Raw genomic sequence first — 22,556 nt, 5'->3', positions numbered from 1 at the left:
GTATTTGTTTTTTGAATTATGGTTTTCTCAGGGTATATGCCCAGTAATGGGATTGCTGGGTCGTATGGTAGTTCTATTTTTAGTTTTTTAAGGAACCTCCATACTGTTCTCCATAGTGGCTGTATCAATTTACATTCCCACACACAGTGCAAGAGGGTTCCCTTTTCTCCACACCCTCTCCAGCATTTACTGTTTGTAGATTTTTTGATGATGCCCATTCTGACTGGTGTGAGATGATATCTCATTGTAGTTTTGCCTTGCATTTCTGTAATGGTTAATGATGTTGAGCATTCTTTCATGTGTTGTTTGTTGGCAATCTCTATATCTTCTTTGGAGAAATGTCTATTTAGGTCTTCTGCCCACTTTTGGATTGAGTTGTTTGTTTTTTTCATATTGAGCTGCATGAGCTGCTTGTAAATTTTGGAGATTAATCCTTTGTCAGTTGCTTCATTTGCAAATATTTTCTCCCATTCTGAGGGTTGTCTTTTCGTCTTGTTTATGGTTTCCTTTGCTGTGCAAAAGCTTTTAAGTTTCATTAGGTCCCATTTGTTTATTTTTGTTTTTATTTTCATTTCTATATGAGGTGGGTCAAAAAAGATCTTGCTGTGATTTATGTCATAGAGTGTTCTGCCTATGTTTTCCTCTAAGAGTTTGATAGTGTCTGGCCTTACATTTAGGTCTTTAATCCATTTTGAGTTTATTTTTGCGTGTTGTGTTAGGCAGTGTTGTAATTTCATTCTTTTACATGTAGCTGTACAGTTTTCCCAGCACCACTTATTGAAGAGGCTGTCTTTTCTCCACTGTGTATTCTTGCCTCCTTTATCAAAGGTAAGGTGACCATATGTGCATGGGTTTACCTCTGGGCTTTCTATCCTGTTCCATTGATCCTTTTTTTTTTTTTTGTGCCAGTACCATACTGTCTTGATTACTGTAGCTTTGTAGTATAGTCTTACGTCTGGGAGCCTGATTCCTCCAGCTCCGTTTTTCTTTCTCAAGATTGCTTTGGCTATTCAGGGTCTTTTTTGTTTCCATACCAATTGTGAAATTTTTTGTTCTAGTTTTGTGAAAAATGCCAGTGGTAATTTGATAGGGATTGCCTTGAATCTGTAGATTGCTTTGGGTAGTAGAGTCATTTTCACAATGTTGATTCTTCCAATCCAAGAACGTGTATATCTCTCCATCTATTTGTATCATCTTTAATTTCTTTCTTCAGTGTCTTATAATTTTCTGCGTACAGGTCTTTTGTCTCCTTAGATAGGTTTATTCCTAGATATTTTATTCTTTTTGTTGCAGTGGTAAATGGGAGTGTTTTCTTAATTTCACTTTCAGATTTTTCATTATTAGTGTATAGGAATGTTAGAGATTTCTGTGCATTAATTTTTTATCCTGCTACTTTACCAAATTCATTGATAAGCTCTAGTAGTTTTCTGGTAGCATCTTTAGGATTCTCTATGTATAGTATCATGTCATGTAGATGTGTTTTTGATGTGTTTGTGGGAGGAGATGAGTTCCACATCCTCCTACTCCACCGTCTTGATCCCTCCCCTCTAAGCATTTTTGTTGACTCCACACTCTGGTGGCCATTTGAGTTTGGACTCTTGTGCATTACTCTGCCACCTTGGGTAATCTCTCCAAGACTAACAAGAATCCCATGTTACTCACACCAATTACAATGTGGGTTTTCTATTGTTAACAACTGATATAAAAGAGACAGAGAAGGATAATTAACTAATTTCTCCTACATGAAGATCTTGGATAGGAATGGCTAATGTTTTACAAATTAACACTTTAGATAGTCATACATACAACTTGATAAGAGATGCCTTGCTGGATAATAATTATTTCCAATTATCACCTGGATTATCAGACTTAATAACATTATTGCAAACCCAAGGGAGGGCATTTTGTCAGTAATTTTCTACATTTATGATGTACTGTGATCTTTGCTAGTTCAAATTTTGTATTGCTTTATCTAAGGCTGATAAAGTGCTTTAGAAGTATTAATTAAGTTTCACATCTCTCGAGATAGGGAGGTTTCACCATACCTTGTGAGTCTGAAGCCATGAAATATTTTCATCATGACCAAGAACAATACCCAAGAAACCAAACTTAAGATAGTTAAAGCATTCCAAACATTTTCACTTCAAATGCAATTATGACTTTCCTTTACAGGAGGGAAAAACATTTTTCATACCATGCATTCGGTTGGACTTCACAAACTCTTTGTCGTCCTTGTCAACACTGAAGGGACGCCAGGTAAACTTCTGAATATTTTCATCAAGATACCTGCTCAGATTCTCATCAAAGACTGTGAATAATAGGTAAAATTCCTTGTCTATTCCTTTCTATAGAGAAGAAAGAAATGAATGTATTAAAGTACAGCTTGGAGGACTTCTTAGCTGTACTTCACTTTCAAAGTTAACACAAAGTAACACAAAGTAAATTAGGGTCAATGTCAGCCATAGATTTACTAGGTCATTTTGTAAATCAGGTTTCTGATAAATTCATTCTACACCCAACAAATTCATCTTCCTCATTATATCCTTCTCCCTGTCCATGTGACCTCCTTAGAGGAAATAAGTCGTTGCTCAGAAGCTTTCCTTCCCTGTGGTAATCCTATTTTCAGGCTGGTCATCACTGTCTTATTTTCCCTACCCTAGACTCCAAGTCCTGGCCTCGGCCTCTCTCTCTCTGGCCTCAGCCTCTCTCTCTCTGGCCTCATCTCCATGTATCACTCCCTAACTTATTCCAGCTACCCTGGCCTTTTGCTCTTCTGTGAACACACCAACTTCATTCATGCCTCAGGGCCTTTGTGTGTGCTGTTCCCATTGTATAGAAGGTTCTCCTAGGTCTTGCCTGGCTCAATCCTTTATTCTGTTCCATTCCCTACACAGACATCACCTCCTCAGAGTGCCCTTCCCTGACCACCCTATACAAAACAGTCACTCATCTTCCATCCTGCCTGCAAACTCACTCAGTTTACTCTACCACACTTTACTTTTCTTCATAGCACTTATCTCCACCTGAAATTATATTTTATTTATGCACTTATATTTTTTGATGTTGCCCCACTGCAATGTAGGCTTTGTGAGAGTAGGGAAGTTTTAGGTCCCTCTCTGTATCCCCAGCTCCAACAAAAATGACTGGAAAAGTAGGCGCTCAATAGGTGTTTTTGAGTGAAATAATGAATTCACGTAACCCATGGACTTCACTATGTTATGTTAATTTGAGTTGATATTCAGGGATTACTTCCCACTGTGTATATTCCTAATCCGTCTTTTTTGAGCCTGTCTGACCAAACAGCATCTTGAACTGCTGAAATCTACTTTTATTTAAAGCTGAACCAGAGAGGTAACTGTATTTTCTGTCCCTCAACCATCTTCCCATCTCTAATGTGCTCCCTTCCAATCTACCCTTCATCCTGCTGCCTGCTCCAGAGGGATCCTCAGCAGTGCCATCTGATCATATCTCTCTACTTAATCTGGAGAATACAATCTAAACTCACAGTGATCAGTCCCTGCCTACCTGTTCAGCCTCATCTCTCAGCCCTTCCCTCCTGGCACTTGGACTGAAGTAAGACCAAGATCCTTGCAGCAATCTGAACTTGCTATGTTCAGCAAGCCTCTGTCCTTTATGCGTGTACCCCCTCAACTTTGATGGTCTCCCACTGTAATCCAACTTCAAGGGTCAGCTTAGCTGTCCCACCCCTGTGAAGCTTTAACTCTTCATTGAAGTTAGGGTATTCTTTGCTTTATGTTCTTACTATACCTTATGTACACTTACTGCTTTTATCACATGGTGTTTTAGAAGGCAATAATTTAAGATCATTGGCTAAGGAAAGAAACAATATAGGCTTAAAATTTTTCAAAATACAATATAAAAAACTGGAGGGGGACAAGGTGTCAAATATATTTTAAAAGATCTTGGGTTCTAGTGCCATTCTGCTTAAATGCTGTGAAAACTGGGACAAATGACTTGTCTTCTCTAAGCCTAATTCCCTCATTTGCAAACGGAGGATATGAGTAGTCCCTACTTCATGTTTTTTTGGAAGGTAAATTAGATACTATAGGTAAAACACTCAACACAACATCTGGCAAATACTAAGTATTCAATGTTAACTGTTATTAACTGTGATTGCAATTGTACACAAGATGAGAAGGAACCATTGAAAGGAGTTCAGTTGAAGAACCTCATCATCTGAGAGTTATTTGGAATGTAACTGGGTCTATAAAAGTGGGATATTAGCCCAGGAGAAGGTTAGAAGGTAGGTGATAGGACCCTGTGTAATGATTAATTTTATGTGCCAACTTGACTGGGCTATAGGGTGCCCAGATATTTGGTCAAACCTTATTCTAGCTGTTTCCATGAGGGTGTGCTTGGATGAGATTAACATTTGATTCAGTAGACTGAGTAAAGTAGATTGCCCTCCTTAATGTGGGTGGGCCTCATCCAATCAGTTGAAGGCCTTAGCAGAACAACAAAAAGTCTGACCCTCTCACAGGTAAATGGGGATTCCTCCTGCCTTTGAAATGGAACAACAGCTTTTTCCTGCCTTTGGACTCAAACTTAAACACAGGCTCCTCCTGCTGGCCTTTTGGGTCTCCTGGGTCTCTTGCTGTGACTCACCCTGCAGATCTTGAAACTTGTCATCCTCCATAGTCATGTGGGCCAACTCCTTATAATAGTTTTCTTTCTATCTATATACACATCCTAATTGTTCTTTTTCTCTACAGAACTAGGATTAATGCCAAATATTACAAAATATACCATTTAAATAAATAGCTTGCTATTTCTGATTGGTAAAGTAATTTAAAATGGTTAAATGGCTGGCTTTTCCTCTTTTCATCAATATGTTTAATATCATGCAGACATAGTTTGAAATGCTATGCTTTGCCACACTAATCAGTGTGGCTTAATCGAAACTTCTAAGTTGGGACTTGCAAGAAACAATCTACTTGCTTTCTTGTTCCTTCGGTCATAGTGACTAATTTCCAGATTATAGTGGTGAGCTACAGGGGTTCTCAAACTTGGTTGCACATAGGAGTCACCTGGAGATTCTGATTTAATTGGTCTGGAACACCTGAATAAAGGATGTTTAAAAGGTCCCCCCAGGTGATTCCAATGTGTGGCCAAGTTTGAGAAAACTTGCCCACCAAAATGTTCCCAATTTGCATTTCATATAGATCTCTGAAGCTTCTAGAATCAAAGCAATGCACAGGGAAAGAGACCCACCAAATTCCAGCCACAACAAGCAGAAATCCTGGTTTTCTAGGTGGGCATCTGTAACTTTCAGATCTTAAATTTACATTTAAGATCTGAAAATTAAAATTTTAATTACATTAAAATTACCTTAAATTAAAATTCAGATCTTAAATTAAGGAAAAACAAAATAAAATAAAATCCTCATTTCGTAGAAGTCAATTTCAAGAGCAATGAGGAAAAATCACTTTTTGTAACTGACTCTTTATTAATATTTACTCCCTAGCCATATTACTGATCTCTCTCACATACAACCCTGAGAAGAACTTGGTGACCTTTGATGGCCTACCTGTGTCCCATCAGCATTGAGAATGCCCTTTTTACAGACTAGCAAAGGCCCTACAAGGCCAGAGCTGGTGTCCTTGATTGGCGCAACAGCTGAGAAGTAAAGATAGGTCAGACAGGGGGGATCATCAGCTGTTGGGCTTACGCTTTCAGGCACCGTCCACCTGTATGTGAAAGTTTCACCTGGCTTAACATGTGCCCCTGGCTTCAGAAATCCTGAGGAGATAAATGAAACAGTTATTCAAAGCAACAGCCAAGAACACTAAACTTGTCACACTGGGTCTTCCAGCCCTGGTGTGTCTCTCTCTGATGATGTACTTTGTGGAAGGACAGTTGTTTTCACTGTATCCTACCAGCGAGGCCACTGCCACAATCTGCTGTTTCATGAGATAGAAGCTTATATCAAAGGATTATCTTCTCTTTGTTATAAAGCAGATGCTAACACACTATTGTAAGGCAATTATACTTCAATAAAGATGTTTGAAAAAAAAAAAAAAAAAAAAAGGATTATCTTCCTCACAGATTACATTTAATATCTTCACAGATACTACTTCTTATTCATCTACCAGGCTTAGCAAATGTTAGAAGAGCGATAATTGCCCACTTATGTATTAATATATAAATGTAAATTCATAAAATATCATTGAGTACCTTCCATGTGGAATATATTATACTTGGCCTTGCAGAGGACACCCCAAAAAGTTAAACAAGAGACCTATCTTTAAAGAGTTTGAAATCTAGAAGGTTGAACTAGGAATAACCCAAATAACTACAAGTTAGAGGAGGTAAGCGAAGGCCCAAGGTAACAAAGCTGATAAATGGCAGATCTGGGATTCAAATTCAGGGCTGTCTGATTCCAAAGACTTTGCACTTAACCCTCACATTATATAGCCAAATGAACACACTGAGTCTCTCCAACTAGACTGGGGCCAGAGACTTTCTGCATCTTGTCCAGAGCTTTGCAAAAAGGTGCCCAGTAAGTTTTCTGAGTTAAACAATAGAAAATGTGGACATTTGCACTGTCACTAGTGTTCTTTCTGCACACACACAAAAGTCATTGTGAGCATTTTGACCAAGGAAGAGACTGCAGGCACAGGAAATGTTGCTGCGGCAGGGGGAGGGGAGGGTGGGTGTAGAGAGGGGGAATACTCCCTCTGTTCCTTCCTTCTCTGTCCCCTCCCCATCACCTGCTCTGGACTGTGACCGGCCTCATACTTGGGCATGAAGAAGTAAGTATCCCAGGAGTCATGATGTCTGTTGTAGTGATGGGGAAGGCTTCCAACGCGACCAGGAGTTTCCCAAAAGCAGTATCATGAATGGAAGGATAGCCCCTGCAGCCACTGGGTAGAAGCTGCCTTTCTTACATGTAGAGAGCCTGGGCTACATACTCTGTGATTGGGAGAGGCCGTGTATGATGGTAAGCGCATAATACTGGTTTTAAATAAATATTTGTCAATAGAGACAAAGTAAAGACCACGTGTAAGATTTTGATTTCAACAAAACATTGGAAATCAGAGTTCCCTTTCAGCCTTCAGCCACAGATCCCATCCAAATGCAGCAGAAAAGCTCTCCATCTTAGAGAAGTGGGGTGACTGTGAAAGTAGCTCACTTTGAGATTTATTACATTACTGAGGGAAAAGGAAAGGCATTAACATTTCCTAAGTACCTACTGTGGGCCAGACCCTGTCCTAAATTCTCTCCATCCTTTCCCAAAGCCCTATGAGGTGAGTGTCATTATCTGCATTTGATAGGTGAGAAGAATAAGGTTCAGAAAGTTGAAATAGCTGCTCAAGCTCACAGGGCTGGTAAGTAAAGGGACCAGGATTTGAACCAGGTCTGTCCAGTTTCAAGTCCTTTGCTCACTCATCCTGTTTCCTCCCAAGGCAGAGGCTGGGACTTACCATCTACATTTGGGGCTGCATCAGAGGCCTTGTCATAGATCACACCGTGGGGCAAAATACTGTAGACCTTGTCGGCTTTGTTAGCAAAGGTCACTAACAGAGTATCACCCACCTCTGCCTTGATGATGGGACCTGAGAAATATTAAGAGAAGGAGGGATAAGAGGATGAAAAGAGAGAAGTGGATAGGAGCAGGAGAAGAGTCATTCCATGTTAGGTGTGCATGTCCTACTAAAACATTTCCCCTGTTCAAAACATGACAGATGGTTTCACTGTACCAAGAATTCCAAGGTGGGCTTCTGCCTCAGAAGGTCTTTTTCTTCGAGTAAAAGTTGCATCAACATACTCTATATACTGAGCCTTCCAATATTTTCCTCCTATTCTGTTGTCCCCTTGTGTGAAGTAGAGCTCAGAGTCACTGTGGAAAGAATAGGAAGTTGGCTGAGATTACACCTCTGCATATCCACCAAGTGCCTTAATTATGGAGCTTTATTGTATTGCCTTTAGCCCATTTATCCACCCATATCTCCAGAAAAGATAGCACAGTCTTCAAAATAGTCAACCAGCCTTAAAAGTCTTCAGAAGCTGTTTGATGCTCAAGCTCATTTCTCTCTTAGCCATTGTACTTTCTTCCCCAGAGGTCCAGCAACTGAAGAAGGCACAGGCAAACTCCTTAATTACAAATATTGGAGTCCCAGAATGGTGTCCTACAAAGTAACAAAGAGCTAACTGGTTTCTTTGCAGAATAAGCATCCCTCTATCTCTTGCTGATGTCAATATGAATAGACTCTGCATATAGTATGCTCTGATATCTGGCATGATTAAGGAATGGAGTGTCTAGTTAATCAAATAATTTAATCAATGGAGTTACCATACAAACTATATACATGAAATACCAAATTTCAAAGTTGTGAAATACGATAATATAACTTCCAATTAGTACTATCTCTATTCTATTTCTGTCAATGGTGCCATCACTCTTGCAGACGTGCAGGCTTTGTCTTCTTTTTCTGCCTCATCTCCTTATCTTGTTCATCCTGACTTTGTAACCTTTTATTTTGCACCCTTCCTCTTCTTCACCTTCATTTCTTCATCTTTTCCTTTCCTTCCTTCCCATGGTCACAACCCCAGTACGTGCATGTCCTCCTCACCTTGTGCTTGGACCATTATATAAACCTCCTAACTGTGCACACAGCATCCTCTATCTCACATTGGCTCACTCTTTTTTTCTTTCTTTACCTTTTTTTTTTTTTAAAGATCAATTTTTTTTCTTTCTTCTTAAGCTAGCAATGTAACTTCTTTTTTTTTAATTTTTATTTATTTATTTTTATTTATTTATGGCTGTGTTGGGTCTTCGTTTCTGTGCGAGGGCTTTCTCCAGTTGCGGCAAGCGGGGGCCACTCTTCATCGCGGTGCGCGGGGCTCTCACTGTCGCGGCCTCTCTTGTTGCGGAGCACGGGCTCCAGACGCACAGGCTCAGCAATTGTGGCTCACGGGCCTAGCCGCTCCGCAGCATGTGGGATCTTCCCAGACCAGGGCTCAAACCCATGTCCCCTGCATTGGCAGGCAGATTCTCAACCACTGTGCCACCAGGGAAGCCCTTAACCTTTTTTTAAATTGCATTTTATTTTTTTTGAATTTTTTATACAGCAGGTTCTTATTAGCTATCTATTTTATACATATTAGTGTATATATGTCAATCCCAATCTCCCAGTTCATCCCACCCCACTCCCCCGCAGCTTTCCCCCCTTGGTGTCCATACATTCAGTTTTTTTCTCAGCATACACACTACTACTACATTAATCTTCACAATAGCAATTTTTATTGTCATTTTACCTGCTCCAAAATCTTCAGTTGCTTCCAATTGCCAGTTGCCAATCAAGTAAAGTTCAAATGATTGGAGGACCTCTGCAATGGATATCCAGTTTACCACAATTCTCTCTGCATTGCTCTATGTAAATGCCCGTTCCCCATGCAAATCCCCCACACCAGTCATTCACTCTCTGATCTAATCACTCTGCTTTATGGCAGATGCTTTGCATTAACCCCTGCATCTAAAATTTCCCTCTCTTTACAATTCACTTATATAAATTCTACCATTCTTGAAGACCCTACTTAAGTTCCACTTCCTCTGTGAAGTCTTTCTGGTTATCGTAGCTCTCTCTGAATACACAGAGAACTCACCATCTGGACAACTCATCTAAATCTTATTTGTAACTTGCAAAATCACTTCTCTTCTCCTGTGCATTCAGCATCTTTCTCTACCTGAGATTGGGAACATTGTTTTAGACCTCCCTGCATCCCTTATGTCACTTAGTACATTGTGCTGTCACATATTACATTAAATATTGATTGAATATAGCTTAATATTTCATATTTTATAAGGAGCTTCTGAATTCTGGAAGGCTTCTAAGAAATAATTTTCAATGTTAATTTTCATTATTTTGTTTATGGAGAAATACTGGTCCATAGAGAATGTTCATATCAAAGACTTTTTCATATATGGTCCACACAAATTCTTTAGGCAAGCCTCAGGTGCATTGGTTTGGTGGAAGAATGAATGAATGAATGAAATTTACAATGAAAGAAACAAAGGGTATCTTATTGACCACAAAGACAATTTTTAAAACACTCCCTCAAATATTAAAAGGATTATAAGATAGATTCTTGCTGGGGATGCAGGCCCGGATGGCTGTGGGAAGCCAAGGATACAGCATTACATTTAGTCTTCATGTCTCCATAGGCTCCTCTTGGGTGTGACAATTTCTCATACTTTCCTCATTTTTGATGACCTTGACAATGTTGAGGAGTACTGCCCTGTTCTAAAGCCTCAGAGTCTTCTGCTTCAGTTGGCAGAAAGGGAAAGAGACAGTGCAGGAGCCACTTCAGATTCATAAAAACCACAGCTTAGAGGAAGTAATATCTTGGAAAATTTTGAATATTAAATAATACATGCTACTGGATTATAAGGGAAAGAGTGACTTTAAAGAAAAACCTTGGGGGAGACCTTCAAGATGGCAGAGGAGTAAGACGTGGAGATCACCTTCCTCCCCACAAATATATCAGAAACATCTACATGTGGAACAACTCCTACAGAACACCTACTGAATGCTGGCAGAAGACCTCAGACTTCCCAAAAGGGTCTTGGTGCTCCAGCCAGGTGTCAGGCCTGTGCCTCTGAGGTGGGAGAGCTGAGTTCAGGACATTGGTCCACCAGAGACCTCCTGGCTCCACGTAATATCAAATGGCAAAAGCTCTCCCATAGATCTCCATCTCAACACTAAGACCCAGCCACACTCAATGACCAGCAAGCTACAATGCTGGACATCCTATGCCAAACAACTAGCAAGACAGGAACACAACCCCACCCATTAGCAGAGAGGCTGCCTAAAATCATAATAAGGTCACAGACACCCCAAAACACACCACCGGACATGGTCCTGCCCACCAGAAAGACAAGATCCAGCCTCATCCTCCAGAACACAGACACTAGTCCCCTCCACCAGGAAGCCTACACAACCCACTGAACCAACCTTAGCCACTGGGAGCAGACACCAAAAACAACGGGAACTATGAACTTGCAGCCTGCGAAAAGGAGACCCCAAACACAGTGAGTTAAGCAAAATGAGAAGACAGAGAAACACACAGCAGGTAAAGGAGCAAGGTAAAAACCCTTGAAACAAATGAAGAGGAAATAGGCAGTCTACCTGAAAAAGAATTCAGAGTAATGATAGTAAAGATGATCCAAAATCTTGGAAATAGAAAGGAGAAAATACAAGAAATGTTTAATGAGGACCTAGAAAAACTAAAGAGCAAACAAACAATGATGAACAACACAATAAATGAAATTAAAATTCTCTAGGGCTTCCCTGGTGGCGCAATGGTTAAGAATCCGCCTGCCAATGCAGGAGACACGGGTTCGAGCCCTGGTCTGGGAAGATCCTACATGCCGCGGAATAACTAAGCCCATGTGCCACAACTACTGAGCCTGCGCTCTAGAGCCGGCGAGCCACAACTACTGAAGCCCGCGTGCCACAACTACTGAAGCCTGCGTGCCTAGAGCCTGTGCTCCACAAGAGAAGCCACCGCAATGAGAAGCATGCACACTACAACGAGGAGTAGCCCCTGCTCGTCGCAACCAGAGAAAAGCCCGCGTGCAGCAATGAAGACCCAAAAAGCAGCCAAAAATAAATAAATAAATAAAATAAAATAAAATAAAATTCTCTAGAAGGAATCAATAGCAGAATAACTGAGGCAGAAGAACGGATAAGTGACCTGGAAGATAAAATAGTGGAAATAACTACTGCAGAGCAGAATAAAGAAAAAGAATGAAAAGAATTGAGGACAGTCTCAGAGACCTCTGGGACAACATTAAATGCACCAACATTCGAATTATAGGGGTCCCAGAAGAAGAAGAGAAAAGAAAGGGACTGAGAAAATATTTGAAGAGATTATAGTTGAAAACTTCCCTAATATGGGAAAGGAAATAGTTAATCAAGTCCAGGAAGCACAGAGAGTCCCATACAGGATAAATCCAAGGAGAAACACGCCAAGACACATATTAATCAAACTACCAAAAATTAAACACAAAGAACAAATATTAAAAGCAGCAAGGGAAAAACAACAAGTAACACATAAGGGAATCCCCATAAGGTTAACAGCTGATATTTCAGCAGAAACTCTGCAAGCCAGAAGGGAGTGGCAGGACATATTTAAAGTGATGAAAGAGAAAAACCTACAACCAAGATTACTCTACCCAGCAAGGATCTCATTCAGATTTGACAGAGAAATTAAAAGCTTTACAGACAAGCAAAAGCTAAGAGAATTCAGCACCACCAAACCAGCTTTACAGCAAATGCTAAAGGAACTTCTCTAGGCAGGAAACACAAGAGAAGGAAAAGATCTACAATAGCAAACCCAAAACAATTAAGAAAATGGTAATAGGAACATACATATCGTTGACTACCTTAAATGTAAATGGATTAACTGCTCCAACCAAAAGACATAGACTGGCTGAATGGATACAAAAACAAGATCCGTATATATGCTGTCTACAAGAGACCCATTTCAGACCTAGGGACACATACAAAGTGAAAGTGAGGGGATGGAAAAAGATATTCCATGCAAATGGAAATCAAAAGAAAGCTGGACTAGCAATTCTCATATCAAATATAATAGACTTTAAAATAAAGACTATTACAAGAGACAAAGAAGGACACTAGATAATGATCAAGGGATCAATCCAAGAAGAGGATATAACAATTGTAAATATTTATGCACCCAACATAGGAGCACCTCAATACATAAGGCAAAGGCTAGCAGCCATAAAAGGGGAAATCAACAGTAACACAATAATTGCAGGGGACTTTAATACCCCACTTTCACCAATGGACAGATCATCCAAAATGAAAATAAAGAAGGAAACACAAGCTTTAAATGATACATTAAACAAGATGGACTTAATTGATATTTATAGGACATTCCATGTAAAAACAACAGAATACACATTTTTCTCAAGTGCTCCTGGAAGATTCTCCAGTATAGATCATATCTTGGGTCACAAATCAAACCTTGGTAAATTTAAGAAAATTGAAATCATATCAAGTATCTTTTCTGACCACAATGCTATGAGACTAAATATCAATTACAGGAAAAAATCTGTAAAAAATACAAATACATGGAGGCTAAACAATACACTACTTAATAACCAAGAGATCACTGAAGAAATCAAAAAATACCTAGAAACAAATGACAATGAAAACACGAAGACCTAAAATCTATGGGATGCAGCAAAAGCAGTTCTAAGAGGGAAGTCTATAGCAATACAATCCTACCTCAAGAAACAAGAAACATCTCAAATAAACAACCTAACCTTACACATAAAGCAATTAGAGAAAGAAGAACAAAAAAACCCCCAAAGTTAGCAGAAGGAAAGAAATCATAAAGATCAGACCAGAAACAAATGAAAAAGAAATGAAGGAAAAAATAACAAAGATCAAGAAAACTAAAAGCTGGTTCTTTGAGAAGATAAACAAAATTGATAAACCATTAGCCAGACTCATCAAGAAAAAAAGGGAAAAGACTCAGATCAACAGAATTAGAAATGAAAAAGAAGTAACAAGTGACACTGCAGAAATACAAAGGATCATGAGAGATTACTACAAGCAACTATCTGCCAATAAAATGGACAACCTGGAAGAAATGGACAAATACTTAGAAAAGCACAACCTTCTGAGACTGAACCAGGAAGAAATAGAAAATATAAACAGACAAATCACAAGCACTGAAATTGAGACTGGGATTTAAAATCTTCCAACAAACAGAAGCCCAGGACTAGATGGCTTCACAGGGAAATTCTATCAAACATTTAAAGAAGAGTTAACACAAATCTTTCTCAAACTCTTCCAAAATATAGCCAAGGGAGGAACAATCCCAAACTCATTCTACGAGGCCACCGTCAGCCTGATACCAAAACCAGACAAAGATCTCACAAAGAAAGAAAACTACAGGCCAATATCACTGATATGAACATACACACAAAAATCCTCAACAAAATACTAGCAAACGGAATCCAAAAGCACATTAAAAGGATTATACACCATGATCAAGTGGGGTTTATACCAGAAATGCAAGGATTCTTCAATATATGCAAATCAATCAATGTGATACACCATATTAACAAATTGAAGGAGAAAAACCATATGATCATCTCAATAGATGCAGAAAAAGTTTTTGACAAAATTCAACACCCATTTATGATAAAAACCCTCCAGAAAGTAGGCATAAAGGGAACTTACCTCAACATAATAAAGGCCATATATGACAAACCCACAGCCAACATCCTCCTCAATGGTGAAAAACTGAAACCATTTCCACTAAGATCAGGAGCAAGGCAAGGTTACCCACTCTCACCACTATTATTCAACATAGTTTTGGAAGTCCTAGCCACAGCAATCAGAGAAGAAAAAGAAATAAAAGGAATCCAAATTGGAAAAGAAGAAGTAAAGTTGTCACCCTTTGCAGATGACATGATACTATACATAGAGAATCCTAAAGATGCTACCAGAAAACTACTAGAGCTAATCAATGAATTTTATAAAGTTGCAGGATACAAAATTAATGCACAGAAATTTCTTGCATTCCTACACACTAATGATGAAAAATCTGAAAGAGAAATTAAGGAAACACTCCCATTTACCACTGTAACAAAAAGAATAAAATACCTAGGAATAAACCTACTGAAGGAGACAAAAGACCTGTATGCAGAAAACCATAAGAAACTGATGAAAGAAATTAAAGATGATACAAACAGATGGAGAGATATACCATTTTCTTAGATTAGAAGAATCAACATTGTGAAAATGACTCTATGACCCAAAGCAATCTAGAGATTCAAGGCAATCCCTATCAAACTACCACTGGCATTTTTCACAGAACTAGAACAAAAAATTTCACAATATGTATGGAAACACAAAAGACCCAAAATAGCCAAAGTAATCTTGAGAAAGAAAAATGGAGTTGGAGGAATCAGGCTCCCTGACTTCAAACTATACTACAAAGCTACAGTAATCAAGACAGTCTGGTACTGGCACAAAAACAGAAATATACATCAATGGAACAGGATAGAAAGCCCAGAGATAAACCATGCACATCTGGTCACCTCATTTTTGATGAAGGAGGCAGAAACATACAATGGAGAAAAGACAGTCTCTTCAATAAGTGGTGCTGGGAAAACTGGACAGCTAGCTACATGTAAAAGAATGAAATTAGAACACTCCCTAACACCATACACAAAAATAAACTCAAAATGAATTAAAGACCTAAATGTAAGGCCAGACACTCTAAAACTCTTAGAGGAAAACATAGGCAGAACACTCTATGACATAAATCACAGCAAGATCCTAATTGACCCACCTCCTAGAGAAATGGAAATAAAAAAAATAAACAAATGGGACCTAACGAAACTTAAAAAGTTTTACACAGCAAAGGAAACCATAAACAAGATGAAAAGACAACCCTCAGAATGGGAGAAAACATTTGCAAATGAAGCAACTGACAAGTGATTAATCTCCAGAATTTACAAGCAGTTCATGCAGCCCAATATCAAAAAAACAAACAACCCAATCAAAAATGGGCAGAAGACCTAAATAGACATTCCTCCAAAGAAGATATACAGATAACCAACAAACACGTGAAAGAATGCTCAACATCACTAGTCATTAGAGACATGCAAGTCAAAACTACAATTAGGTATCACCTCACACCAGACAGAATGGCCATCATCAAAAAACCTACAAACAATAAATGCTGGAGAGGGTGTGGAGAAAAGGGAAACTCTTGCACTGTTGGTGGGAATGTAAACTGATACAGCCACTATGGAGAACAGTATGGAGGTTCCTTAGAAAACTAAAAATAGAACTACCATATGACCCAGCAATCCCACTGCTGGGCATATACCCTGAGAAAACCATAATTCCAAAAGAGTCATGTACGACAGTGTTCATTGCAGCTCTATTTACACTAGTCAGGACATGGAAGCAACCTATGTGTCCATCGACAGATGAATGGATAAAGCTGTGGCTCATATATACAAGGGAATATTACTGAGCCATAAAAAGAAACGAAATTGAGTTATTTGTAGTGAGGTGGATGGACCTAGAGTCTGTCATACAGAGTGAAGTAAGTCAAAAAGAGAAAAACAAATACCGTATGCTAAAACATATATATGGATCTAAAAAAAAAAAAAGGTCATGAAGAACCTAGGGGCAGGACAGGAATAAAGATGCAGACGTAGAGAATGGACTTGAGGACACGGGGAGGGGGAAGGGTAAGCTGGTTCGAAGTGAGAGAGTGGCATGGACATATATACACTACCAAATGTAAAATCGATAGCTAGTGGGAAGCAGCCGCATAGCACAGGGTAATCAGCTCGGTGCTTTGTGACCACCTAGAGGGGTGGGATAGGGAGAGTGGGAGGGAGACGCAAGAGGGAAGAGATATGGGGATATATGTATATGTATAGCGGATTCACTTTGTTATAAAGCAGAAACTAACACACCACTGTAAAGCAATTATATTCCAATAAGGATGTTAAAAAAAAAGGATTATAGGATAATAGCAACACTTGTTGGTATCACACTGTACACTTTATAATGCTTTCACAGACATCTTTGCATATGATTCTACAATAAGAAGTCACAGGAATCTGCATCCACTTAATGAATTGTTAGATTCAATTTGAAATGAATATGCTGCAGGAGCCCAGAGAAAATTATTCAGGTGTCAGGGGAGGCTTTACTTAAGAGGTGATATTAGAGTTAGAGTTTGAAGGGAAAAATGGCATTATACTGGACAGGGAGAAAGAGGAATTCTGGGTAGAGGGGGCTTAACTTATATCAGGCTGTTCTTGAGCCAAAAAGGTTAACCTTCCTTGACTAGTTCATCTCCATTGAAAGAGAGTCCTGCTGGGACTTCCCTGGTGGTCCAGTAGTTAAGACCCTCTGTTTCCATGCAGGAGGCACGGGTTGGATCCCTGGTCAGGGAACTAAGATCCCACATGCTGCGTGGCGGCCAAAACAAAATAAAACAAAACAAAACAAAAAGAGAGAGTCCTGCCATATTCCCTTTTTAAAACTGTCTGCTTCATGTGTGCAAGCACCTTACTCTCTCCTCTGTCAGCTTAGTATTTCTCATGGCATTTAATGCTGCAGCTTGCACATAGTAGATGCTCATAAAATGTTTGATGAATGAATGAATCTAGTGCTTTGATTTAGCCAGCAAATCACGAAGCAATAAATACTCCTCCATTTCTTAGCTGTACACATTACAGGGCTCAGAGCTCCTTCAGTGATGTCATTATGCTATCTATGCAGTATGTGCTCATACGAGCAGTGCCTGGACTACAAATGAGATCACAGTGAAAAGCCTAATAGATGCCTCTCTTATGAGAGGCTTAGAAACACCAGCAAAGAGAGCTTACCTGCCAGAGGCATTTAGGGGAAGACCACTGAATTTGTTATAGCCTTGAGGACCATAATCCCAAAGAATTTTTTCAGCTGCTATAAAGTAGCGCCTCTGTTGACCCTTCATCTTGGGGTGAAAAATACCACTTTTGCAGTTACCAACATTGTATTGCCCCAGCATGCCAGCTGCAGAAGAGAGGAAAGCCATGAGCCAAGGTATAAATGCTCCAAAAGAAATCATACAGGAAAAGAATGATAGATTTGACTTCATGAACATTTAAAACTCTTGTACGGAAAACAGGACTATAAACAAAGTTAAAAGTAAAAAATAAACAGTGGGTAGGGGGATATTTTAGCACATATGACAAAAGATTAATATGTAAATACTTTTGATAAATAAGAAAGAAAAAAGTAAATATCCCAATAGAAAATGGGCAAGGGACATTTATAGGTTATTCACAGAAGAAATACTACTGACCCATGAACAAATGAAGAAAAAAGAAAAGTTCAACCTTAATAGTAATCAAGTGATACTGTTGTTCATTTATGAGATTGGTAAAGACTAGAAAGACTAGTAATTCTCAGTGTTGTCAGATGAACAGGGAAAAGGGAATGCTCACACACCATGAGTGAAGAGTAACAATTTCTAAAGGGGAGTTCGGCACTATATGTCCATAGCTTAAAATAAATTAAACTCTTCAACCCAGGAATTCTAAATCTAGTAGTTTTCCCAAGGAAATGTCAGACAAAGTACAAACATTTCTATAAATTGATGTTTATGAGTGTTTAGCAAAAAATAGGGAAAATATATGTGTTAACAAAGACTGTTGGTTAAGTAAATTGTAATCTCCTTACAAAGGACGCTGGAAGGATTAACAATGATGTAGTAGATCTATATTCACTGACATATAAATTTATTTCTGGTATATTAACAAGTGGAAAAAGTAAGCTACAGGGCAATATTAATAGATTGGTTTCATTTTATATATAACATAAGCATTTATATATTAAGGTCTAGAAAACAGGAAGGATATTCATCAAAATGTGACACCATTATCTCTAGAGGTAATTACTAATTTTAAAATTGAATTATACGTATCTTCTAATTTTTAAACACTTTTTTTCTGAGGGTATGGACAATTTAGGAAACACTGTATTTCAGTAACGTATTCCAGCTTATGTCCACAACTACTGGCCACTTTTAGCAATCTTACTAATCTCAAATGGCTGCTAATGCCTTGATTAGTTTCTTCTCAGATTTAGGGATCGTGTGTGGAGAACACTTACAATTTACCCTTTTAGGGAGTTTCAGGTATACCACACAGTATTGTTGACTGTAGTCACCATGGGGTATATTAGATCTCCAGAACCCATTCATCTTGCATAACTGAAACTCTGTATTCTTTGAGCTCTCAAGTGTTTTCACCACCACCACAACAAAAATGTTTAACTACGTGAGGTAATAGATATATTAATTAGCTTGAGTGTAAGGTAATCACACCTTGCAAGTATATCAAAACATCAAGTTGTACCTCTTAAATATATACAATTCTTATTTGTCAATTATACCTCAATAAAGCTGGGGGTAGGAGCAGGGAAGAATAGTAACCTTGTCTTGTTCATCTTTGTCTTCCCAGGAGAGTGTCTTATACATATTAACTGAGCAGCTCAACATTTGCTGAATTGAATTTTACTGGAATAACCCAGTGGACAAATGTGAGGTTTGCTTAAGGTTGATGGGAACAAAAATGTGTAATGAAAGCAGCCCTGAAGAGCTGCATCCCTGACCTCATAGTGACTGTGTGTAGTTAGTCAGTATCCAAGTTGAATCACACATTATTTCTTCTATGTTTATCCCATTGACACATTTTCTTTTTTTATTCTTGTTTTTACCATGTTAGGCCAAACTTTTAATATGTCATAACTCTAATGTTACCAATGCTTCTTAACTGGCATCCAGTAGCCAGAGTCTCTCCATTGTGTCCTTTCTGCACCCAGACATCATATTTATCTTCCTAAACCACTGCACTGATTATGTCACTAGTGTGCCTAAGGATCTAGAAGGACTTACTCTTGCCTTCTAGACAATCCTTAGTCTTGCCATTCAAAGACGCTTGCCTGGGGCCCAATCTGCCTCTCTAAGGCTTCTCCTTCATCACTCCTCTGACATGAGCCTAAGGTCCAGCTAAGTAAAGACCTATTCCCAAGGAACCTGAACCAAATCATTCAACAGGTATTTGTCAACAAATGTTTATCATACATCTTTCATAGGATTTTGTACCTATCATTGCATTGTGTCTCAATATAAGGAAGAATGTTCTCACAGAGCAGCCCAGAGATGAAACAAGCTGCTACAATTATTAGGTTGGGATTAACGTATACACACTACTATATATAAAATAGGTAATCAACAAGGACCTACTGTATAGCACAGGGAACTATACTCAATACTCTGTAATAACCTATATAGGAAAAGAATTTGAAAAAGAATAGATATAAGAATATGTATAACTTACTTTGCTGTACACCTGAAACTAACACAACATTGTAAATCAAATATACTCCAATATAAAATAAAATAAAAATTTAAAAAAGAGATGTCCAAAAGAGAATTCAAGAATTGGATGGGGGATTGGTCCAGATTATCTATAAATTCCTTTTCAGTGCTAAAAATTTATTATTCTATTTACAATTGCCCATGTGTTTTTCCCAGTTCATGTTGCTTCCTCTGCCTGGAAAGCCTTTTTCCCCTTCTTCATCTATCAAATTCCTAACCTTTCTAGGCTCAGATTAGGGACCACCTCCTCAGGAAGCCTCTCTGCTCCAGCAAAGTGATAAAGCACTCAAAGAGCATTTATCATTCTGCCTCAAGTTTTATTCATTTTGTAAATGTCTGACTATATTTAACTACTAGATTCCAGGTTCATAGAAGGTCTTATCATTTCTTTCAGTCACTTCTTAGCTGGTTCATAGGGATGTGATTAATAAATACCTGTTGATAAGATGCCAAATAGGCATTATACATTTTCCTAATTTAATATTTAATTAAATATAATTTAATTAGAAAAAAATAAAACAATTAGAAATATAATTCCTAATTTCCTAATTTAATATTTAATTAAATATAACACGTACAAGAATCTATCCAACAGCAGGCACTGAATGAGCACCATTGATTGTGTGGTTTAATTGTACCATTGTAAGCACTGGTCTCTGTCCTTTTTACCTTGAAAGTGATCACTGACTTGGCAGGTTATCATCCACTTCCCAGGATTCTCAACTATCATTTCTGTTGTCAGGAAGGTGGCTGGGAAGAGGTTGGCGACATCAGTCCGATGGCCTCTGCTGATGAAAGTGTTACCATAAAAATAGATGGAATGGATGTCTATCTCATTCCCCATCCCAAATAGGTGCCAGGACACCGATTCACCAACACACATATCAGGCTCGGGGAAGTTTCCAAAGAGGTATCCATTGAGCGCTGAAAAACAGAAACACTAGTGGAAGAGATTCCCCTGCAGAGGCGAGCAGATCCAGAAAAAATGGTAACACATGCGCTAGCACAGTTGAAAATTAGCACAGATTATTGCTTGTAATGTTTTTGTGCAGAAAGGCATGGTTTCTTTGGTAAAATACAGTCCCAGAAAGGAGTGAAAAGCATTAGTCTTTTCAAGAGAAAAGCACTCAATAAAATGATCAAAACAGCCTTCGAGCTGTTACCTGAACACAATGAGATCAGGAGCAAACAAAAGCACTGTTCATACTTCCAGGACAGCTTGGCCACCTCTTACCTCCATCTCTATTTACATATTTACCTTCCCCACCAGATCTGTTCCTTGTAATTAGAAACCCTGTCTTACCTCACAGCGGGAAAGCTGACACATAGTAGCTACTTAAATGACAAAAGCATGTAGCAAGAAGAAAAGGAAAAGAACTGATTAGAAGGGACTTATGAGACATGTTACTTTTTTTGCCATTTCTCCCATCCCCATCCCCTGCCTCTTTAACCACCAATTTGTTCTCTGGATCTATGAACTTGGTTTTGGGGGTTTTGTTTGTTTGTTTGCTTAGATTCCACATGTAAAAGAGGTCTACAATATTTGCCTTCCGTGTCTGACTTATTTCACTTAGTATAATGCCCTAAAAGTCCACCATGCTGTTGCAAATGGTGAGATTTCATTCTTTTTTATGGCTGAATAATATTCTATTATTATATACCACAATTTCTTTATCCATTCATCCATCAAGGGACACTTAGGCTGTTTCCATATATTGGCTATTGTAAATAATGCTGCAATGAACATGGGGGTGCATATATCTTTTTGAATTAGTGTTTTCATTTTCTTCAGATAAATACCCAGGAGCAGAATTGCTGGATCATGTGGTAGGTTTATTTTTAGTTTTTTTAAGGAAATTCCATACTGTTTTTCATAGTGGTTGTACCAATTTACACTTGTTATTTCTTGTCTTTTTGATAATAGCCGTTCTAACAGGTATGAGGTGATATCTCGTGGGGTTTTTTTGTTTGTTTTTAATATTTATTTATTTATTTGGCTGTGCCAGGTCTTAGTGGCAGCATGTGGGATCTTTTTTTTTTTTTTTAGTTGCAGCATGCATGTGGGATCTAGTTCCCTGACCAGGGATCAAACCCGGGTCCCCTGCATTGGAAGCTCGGAGTCTTAACCACTGGACCACAGGGAAGTCCCTCTCATGTGGTTTTGATTTGCATTTCCTGATGAGTAATGATGTTGAGCATCTTTTCACATACCTATTGGCCATCTGTATTTCTTCTTTAGAAAAGTATCTATTCGGATCTTCTGCTCATTTTTTAAAAATAAGATTGTTTGGCTTTTTGCTATTGATTTGTATGAGTTCTTTATATATTCGGATATTAGTTTCTTATCAGATATACAATTTACAAATATTTTCTCCCATTCAGTCGGCTGTCTTTTCATTTCGTTGATGGTTTCCTTTGCTGTGCAGAAGTTTTTGGTTTGATGTAGTCCCACTTGTTTATTTTTGCTTTTGTTGCTTTTGCTTTTGGTGTCAGATTAAAAAAATCATTACCAAGACCTATGTCAAGGAGCTCACCACCTATGTTTTCTTCTAGGAGTTCTATAATTTCAGATCTTATATTCAAGTCTTTAATCC

At 38.5% G+C, this 22,556-nt stretch overlaps 1 protein-coding gene across 1 annotated transcript in view; it reads right to left on the bottom strand.

The window, feature by feature from the left end:
* The window catches only part of HEPHL1 (hephaestin like 1), an 89,323-nt gene that overhangs the window by 41,677 nt on the left and 25,090 nt on the right, over positions 1 to 22,556 (bottom strand). The window contains exons 5-10 of the mRNA XM_007189809.2: positions 20,632 to 20,886; positions 17,423 to 17,591; positions 7,722 to 7,861; positions 7,446 to 7,577; positions 5,549 to 5,760; positions 2,195 to 2,345 (exon numbers count right to left, since the gene is read on the bottom strand). Of these exons, the coding sequence (XP_007189871.2) occupies positions 2,195 to 2,345; positions 5,549 to 5,760; positions 7,446 to 7,577; positions 7,722 to 7,861; positions 17,423 to 17,591; positions 20,632 to 20,886 (1,059 nt within the window). The remainder of the gene's footprint in view (positions 1 to 2,194; positions 2,346 to 5,548; positions 5,761 to 7,445; positions 7,578 to 7,721; positions 7,862 to 17,422; positions 17,592 to 20,631; positions 20,887 to 22,556) is intronic.

Source organism: Balaenoptera acutorostrata, chromosome 9, assembly GCF_949987535.1.
Source record: "Balaenoptera acutorostrata chromosome 9, mBalAcu1.1, whole genome shotgun sequence".
Lineage (NCBI taxonomy): Eukaryota > Metazoa > Chordata > Mammalia > Artiodactyla > Balaenopteridae > Balaenoptera > Balaenoptera acutorostrata.
The sequence above is the reverse complement of the archived record's forward strand: the minus strand, read 5'-3'. Positions and strand labels throughout refer to the sequence as shown.